This window comes from Protomyctophum bolini (genome assembly GCF_963924005.1).
Source record: "Protomyctophum bolini genome assembly, chromosome: 11".
NCBI lineage: Eukaryota > Metazoa > Chordata > Actinopteri > Myctophiformes > Myctophidae > Protomyctophum > Protomyctophum bolini.
Genome location: NC_137872.1, coordinates 4,614,596 through 4,621,870, shown reverse-complemented (window position 1 = coordinate 4,621,870; position 7,275 = coordinate 4,614,596). Strand labels below are relative to the sequence as shown.

At 44.8% G+C, this 7,275-nt stretch overlaps 1 protein-coding gene across 1 annotated transcript in view; it reads right to left on the bottom strand.

Moving 5' to 3' along the window:
* Positions 1-7,275, bottom strand: part of grin2ba (glutamate receptor, ionotropic, N-methyl D-aspartate 2B-a) — a gene marked incomplete at its 3' end in the record, with an annotated part of 145,735 nt that overhangs the window by 9,105 nt on the left and 129,355 nt on the right. Inside the window, 1 exon segment of the mRNA XM_080775516.1 lies at positions 4,353-4,591. Coding sequence (XP_080631642.1) covers positions 4,353-4,591 — 239 coding nt within the window.

Below are 7,275 nucleotides of genomic sequence, written 5' to 3'. Positions count from 1 at the left end.
TGTTTGTTGTTTGTTGTTGTCGCAAGGGGCGGCGACAAAAAAAACATGGGCATAAAAATTAATCTCACAATGTGTCGCATGGCGACGTTTTGGAAATTGGAATTTGGAAATACTCAAGTAAAGTAGTACAAATACCTTATTCAGAACCCCAGGAAGAGTATATAGAGTCTCATTCATGTGTCTCTAATGGGGATCTTTTAGTAATCATAAACATATAAACACCTCAAAATGGTACTTGTACAGTAAGTATACAGTACTTGAACACCTTTTGGTGTTTTTAAGCATTATGTTATACTTTAGCTATTGAAAAATACCAGATCTACAAGCGCATAGCGCGGCACTCGGTGCCGCACTATGAGCTTGTAGATCAGACGTTTTTTAATATATATATTCTTTCAGAGCGAACGATTAGTTCCCCACCTTTGGTGTCTACACTGGAGCTAATCTTGGAACAGAACTAGACCAATCAAGTGACACATTTCTCAGGCATGCTGAAAGTGTGCCAAGGAAGGAAGTCACTCCCCGCAGAATACTTTACGTCAGCCTGCACAGAGATGTTACTGTAGTCCGGCCCACTTTATGTTTCGGCCTATCATATTATAGAGCGTCGCAGTCCCGCCCCCCACCAGGGCCCAGGAAATAAATGATTCCCCGTTCATTTTCCGCACAGACATTTCAAAAAGTATTTATTTAAAATACCTTTTAAGCCTCGTACAAAGCCAACTCTAGTTGTGACAAATCATGACAAAAAACACATTTTTTTCGGGCCGAACAAATAATTAGAAAGAAGAAGAAAACGGAAGGTTTACAACAATGTTTTTGTTGTTTTTCTTTGTTTCTTTGTAATTATTTGTTTCGGCCCCAAAATGTTGTGTTTGTTGTCATGATGCATGTGTCACAACTCCAGTTGGCTTTGTCCGCGGCGTAAACGTCTTTAAATAAATACTTTTTGAAAAGCTTATGGAGAAAATGAACGGGGAATTCACTTCTGGGTCTCATGTCATATATATACAAATACCTGTACAGTACTTGAGTAAATGTACTTAGTTCGGCCTATACTTTTCACCACTGACTACTACATAGAAACATCCAGGGTGTAAAAACGTAACAATACACTCACCAGCCACCAGGGTACCGGAAGGCAAAAACTACCCTGTGTTGGTATTCCTCCCTTGATCTATTCCCAGCATTCAGATGCCTTTCTGTGTGTGTGCATATGTGTGTGTGTGTGTGTGTGTGTGTGTGTGTGTGTGTGTGTGTGTGTGTGTGTGTGTGTGTGTGTGTGTGTGTGCGTGCGTGCGTGTGTGCGTGCGCGCGGGCGTGCGTGCGTGCGTGCCTACTATAAATACCAATCCATTTATCTTGTATAATGATTTAATTCATCTTTTTTTTCTCCTTTTTAAATCTCTTAATTTGTGTATAATTATAGTCAATAATGCGAAGTGCTTATGAAATAATATCTCCCTCAACCCGACTATACTGACTACTCCACAATTTTACTACGTTAGACCTGAGGCCCATTCTAAAAATTTAAAAAAAAACATTTTCTTTTTCTTTTCACTATTGCTTTTAATTGAGTGTTCTTAGTATTGTCATATTGCACTGCTTGATTTGCTCCCGGTTTTATGCCCTTTGCTATTGTTAATTGCTTTTGTTGAATATAATTTGTTTTATTGACTCTTTCAGAACATGAAGTACCATGTGTCCTCTTGCATATACAGTAATTCATAATTCATAGACACAATAGATACTTTGAACCTCCCAGCCATGGGGATGAACCTCCCAGCCATGTGGATGAACCTCCCAGCCATGGGATGAACCTCCCAGCCATGAGATGAACCTCCCAGCCATGTGGATGAACCTCCCAGCCATGTGGATGAACCTCCCAGCCATGAGATGAACCTCCCAGCCATGAGATGAACCTCCCAGCCATGTGGATGAACCTCCCAGCCATGGGGATGAACCTCCCAGCCATGGGATGAACCTCCCAGCCATGGGATGTGGATGCCAGATGAACCTGTTCAAAAGTGATGCCTGGCTTTTGTCTAAAACGTCATTAAAAACACTGCACATGCAGGCGGATTGTTTAACCTCTGACCCTGTACTGTCATCCAGAGCTGTGACCATTTGCACCAATCTGGTACTTTCAGTCAGTTTGACATAGTTCTAAAATAAACACATATACTAGTAATCCTGACTAAGAACTGCTTGTATAGAAAACTAAACCATTAGGGGTGTAATAAAGTCAATCTGGTTTTATCCTGTACTTGTGCTTTCTTTTGAAATGTACCCATTCTACTGTATATACCGTGGATACACATTTCAATCAATCAATCAATCAATCAACCCCTAACTCCTCCCCCTGGCGAACGCTCATCATAATCGCCTGAGCAGCCATAAGCTGAATCCCCCCCCACCCCCCCCCACAGCAGGAAAAAGGTCTACAAATCAAAAATCTAATCAACTATAAGGCAGCCCCAGTGACCTTCAAAACCCATTTAGTGCTGTTTTCTGGCACCGAATCATATCAGAGTAAACAACTTCCCCCCCCCCCCCCCCCCACCTAAGGACACGGTTCCATGCCTCCGTACACCCCCCCCCCCCCCCCCCTCCCCCTAGCACAGCATCATGTCATCGTAACACCCGGTTACGGATATTTGGCTCTTCAAAAATAAAGGGTTGCAAAGCGGGAACACCGTGGCAATGCGCGATCAATAGATCAACAGATCCTGGCAGCCATTTGTGTTTAAATAGGGGTCGAGGGTATAATAATGAATTACATTTTTATAGCGCTTTTCCAAGCGCTCAAAGTGCTTTACAACGGGTCATTCATTCATATGTTGGGAGGTGAAGGTTCATTCATTCATACATTGGGAGGTGAAGGTTCATTCATTCATACATTGGGAGGTGAAGGTTCATTCATTCATACATTGGGAGGTGAAGGTTCATTCATTCATACGTTGGGAGGTGAAGGTTCATTCATTCATACATTGGAGGTGAAGCGGCGAACAGTCGACGCCAGCGTCCTCACTTCCCACATTCACACACCAACGGTGGCGAGCTCACACCGACCAACTCATTGGAGGCAATGTAGGGTTCAGTGTCCAAGGACACTTCCACATGTGGACAGGAGGAGCCGGGATTCGAACCGCCAACCCAGGGATCATTGGACGACCTGCTCTACTTCCTGAGCCACAGCCACCAATAACCATGGACTTGCGACACAGCAGCCAAGTATGCAGAACATATACAAAACACAAAGAACAAGACAATTTACATACATAAAGACATGAGCAATATCCACCGCTTAGATTATCCTGTGTCTACTACATCTCCTGATTAAGCCTCAAGGTCGACTGGTAGACAAAGGACCTCTTTAGTCTGACCTTATTGTATTCTGGTACACCATATCTCCTTCCTAAAGGTAGCAACCTATTCTCCATACAACACATGCTTAGTATTAGAGGTGATATTCCTTGCTAACCTTAAGATGCTGTTATCATATGTGGATGTATAAAGTTTCTGAAGTTGTTGTCCAACAATCTTTGAACAAATGTTCAGTTGTTGCAGCAGTTGTGACTTTAGGGCTGCAGACAAACATCCATACCAGGTGGTACTACAGTACTGAAGAACACTCATAATAACAGAAGTGAAAAACAAAAGAAGAATCCGTCTACTAGCACCGAAGCATCTTAGACGGCGAAGGAAGTAGATTCTTTGCTTTGTTTTCTTACACACACTGAATCAATCTGATCTTTCCATGACAAAAGATGGTCTATTACTACTCCTATAATAATCCTGGACTCACCCTGCTGTGTAGGGTGTAAAGACCATGGACTCACCCTGCTGTGTAGGGTGTAATAACCATGGACTCACCCTGCTGTGTAGGGTGTAATAACCATGGACTCACCCTGCTGTGTAGGGTGTAATAACCCTGGACTCACCCTGCTGTGTAGGGTGTAATGACCATGGACTCACCCTGCTGTGTAGGGTGTAATAACCCTGGACTCACCCTGCTGTGTAGGGTGTAATAACCATGGACTCACCCTGCTGTGTAGGGTGTAATAACCATGGACTCACCCTGCTGTGTAGGGTGTAATGACCATGGACTCACCCTGCTGTGTAGGGTGTAATAAGCATGGACTCACCCTGCTGTGTAGGGTGTAATAACCATGGACTCACCCTGCTGTGTAGGGTGTAATAACCATGGACTCACCCTGCTGTGTGGGGTGTAATAACCATGGACTCACCCTGCTGTGTAGGGTGTAATAACCATGGACTCACCCTGCTGTGTAGGGTGTAATAACCCTGGACTCACCCTGCTGTGTAGGGTGTAATAACCATGGACTCACCCTGCTGATGGAGAAGACGAACCCGGGCTGCCCGGTGCACGTGCCCATGAAGCAGAACCTCAGCTGCCAGTAGAACCAGTGCTCGCAGATGAAGGTGATGAGCGACAGGGCCATGGCGGCGCCCAGCATGTAGAACACGCCCGCCATGTTGTCCACGTCCAGCTGGCTGGACATCACCTCGTTCTTCTCGTGGTGGCAGATGCCCGTCAGCCACATGGCCTCCAGCTCCTCCATCTCACCTGCGATGTAGAGGGTACACATGAATTGCATTTTTATAATGAATTGCATTTTTATAATGAATTGCATTTTTACATTCATTCATACATTGGGAGGTGAAGCGAGGTGAAGTGTCCTCACTTCCCACATTCACACACCAACGGTGGCGAGCTCACACCGGAGCAACGTAGGGTTCAGTGTCTTGCCCAAGGACACTTCGACATGTGGACACACACACACACACACACACACACACACACACACACACACACACACACACACACACACACACACACACACACACACGGCGACTGAAGCTAAGACGAGAAATGTTCGTCGTCTACCTTTTGTCACTGACGAAAACTAAAATGGAAAATGGAAGCTGAGCTATGATGACTAAGACTAAATATACTGTCATCCAAACAAATAAAAACTAGACTAGAATGTTAGGAAGGGACTATTAGTGGACAAGAGATCCGGTATACATTATTTTACAATTAGTTGCATGGTGAAACGTTTCAGCAAGTGTAAAAACACGGCGGCATCATAAGCCCCGCCAAAATACATTTAGTCATGTGAATCAACTGTAGATTTAGTCGACTAAAACTAGACTAACACTAAAACATTCCAGATCGTTATAGGTGTCCCCATGTGGTTGGGACTGATTGATTGATCTGAGTACCTAAAAAGCAGACCAAATACATCGCCAAACCATAATAAATATATTGCTCATTTTATATTCAATAATAAATAAAATATTTATTTTATTGATTGATTGATTCTTTATTTAAGTGTCATGCTTCCGAAGAAGCCCATCCCATATGGACTTACAGGACACTTCTTTACAGTTTACATAAACAATGTCAATGAATAAATAAATGACAATAAACCCACATGACGGTTTGCAAACAATGATCAAGTGAACACCAAACGCCCCAGATCCTTACAAGGCAGATCACATAATATACAACATAAAATCTAATCAAATGAAATAAAATACACCATTAGGCCTATGACAGGAGACAGATGTACCTATTTGAAGAGCTGGGATTGTTCTTCTACTCCAGGCTCTATAGAAACAAACTGGGCTGTCCTAAATAAATACTTCATTATTAAATAACCAGTCTAACGTCTGTCCATCATCTTCCCAGAATAAGTATAAATATATATTCCATCCATTCTTGAGTTGTCCTGACTGAAGGACAAGAGGAAGGGTCAGATCTTTCTAGGTTAACACACAGAAGTGCTATCTGTCTTCTTTTGGTCCATAATTGAATTGAATGCGGGATTGAAATGAAAACGTGTGTGTGTGTGTGTGTGTGCGTGTGTGTGCGCGCGTGTGTGTGTGTGTGTGTGCGTGTGTGTGTGTGTGCGCGTGTGTGTGTGTGTGTGTGTGGGGGGGGGGGGGGGGGGGAGGTAAGGGAGGAAGTTAAGGAAGCATGATGTAACGACAGGACAGCGTGTTGGAAGGACACGAGGGAAGGAGTGATGCAACCGAAGAAGAGGAGAGAGAGAGAGAGCGTGTGTGTGTGCGTGCGTGCTGTATGTGCGTAATGTATGTGCATGCAGTTGCGCACATGCGCGCGTTGCCGTGCTCCTATTGGCGTGTCCCGTGTGTGAGACCTGCTCCCGTCGCCTCGTGGTCTGTTTGTGGGTCACCTTCTGTTTCATCAGCGCTCCGTTCTGTATCAAAGCAGAGCGGGCCGCGCGGCGGGTCAGACATCCAGGTTCATTATTCATACACTCACATGTCAGAGAGAGAGAGAGAGAGAGAGAGAGAGAGAGAGAGACTAATGGAGAGATGACGTGTTGCACGCGTGATGACATTAACATCTAAAGCCCACTTTTGTCCTTTATAGGACGGAGCATAAAATAAATTAAATTACATGTGTCTGTGAAACGGCAGCGAGCGTTTCATTGACTCCTACACAGACAGACAGTCCAGACACAGACAGTCCAGCCTATACAGAGTCTACTACCTACAACACAGACAGTCCAGCCTATACAGAGTCTACTACCTACAACACAGACAGTCCAGCCTATACAGTCTACCTACAGTCTACAGACAGACAGTCCAGACACAGACAGACAGTCCAGCCTATATAGTCTAGCTACAACAACAGACAGACAGACAGACAGTGCAGACACAGACAGACAGTCCAGACACAGACAGACAGTCCAGCCTATATAGTCTACCAACAACAACACATCAGTAAAGCTGCCACAGCAGTGAACCCACCGGGAGCGTGGCTGCAGCCTGTCTGTTTCAAGGTCCTGATACAACAACAAGGTCCTTCCTTGGCACATAAGTCCTCCCTCTATCTAGTCTAGAGAGATAACATCATGGGTACTGGAGTAAGGCCCTGCACCTGTCCATTCAAACTCTAGACGGGCCGGCCCCAAAGTTATTAATGCAGACATGTCCGGCAGCCAGCGAATACTAGAGTTCTCAACAGGCCCACCTGTCCATTCAAACTCTATAGACGGGCCTGCCCAAAGTTATTAGTGCAGCCGCACCTGGCAGCCGACACTGTACACACTCAAGAGAAATGTCCCCGCTATACCAGCCTTAGATCTCCATAATTATACTGTATGGAGCTGACCTGTTCTGACATTCCATAGGTTGATCTGACCTCATCACAGTCCATATCAGACCACCAGGCCCTCCATATCAGGCCACCAGGCCTCCATATCAGGCCACCAGGCC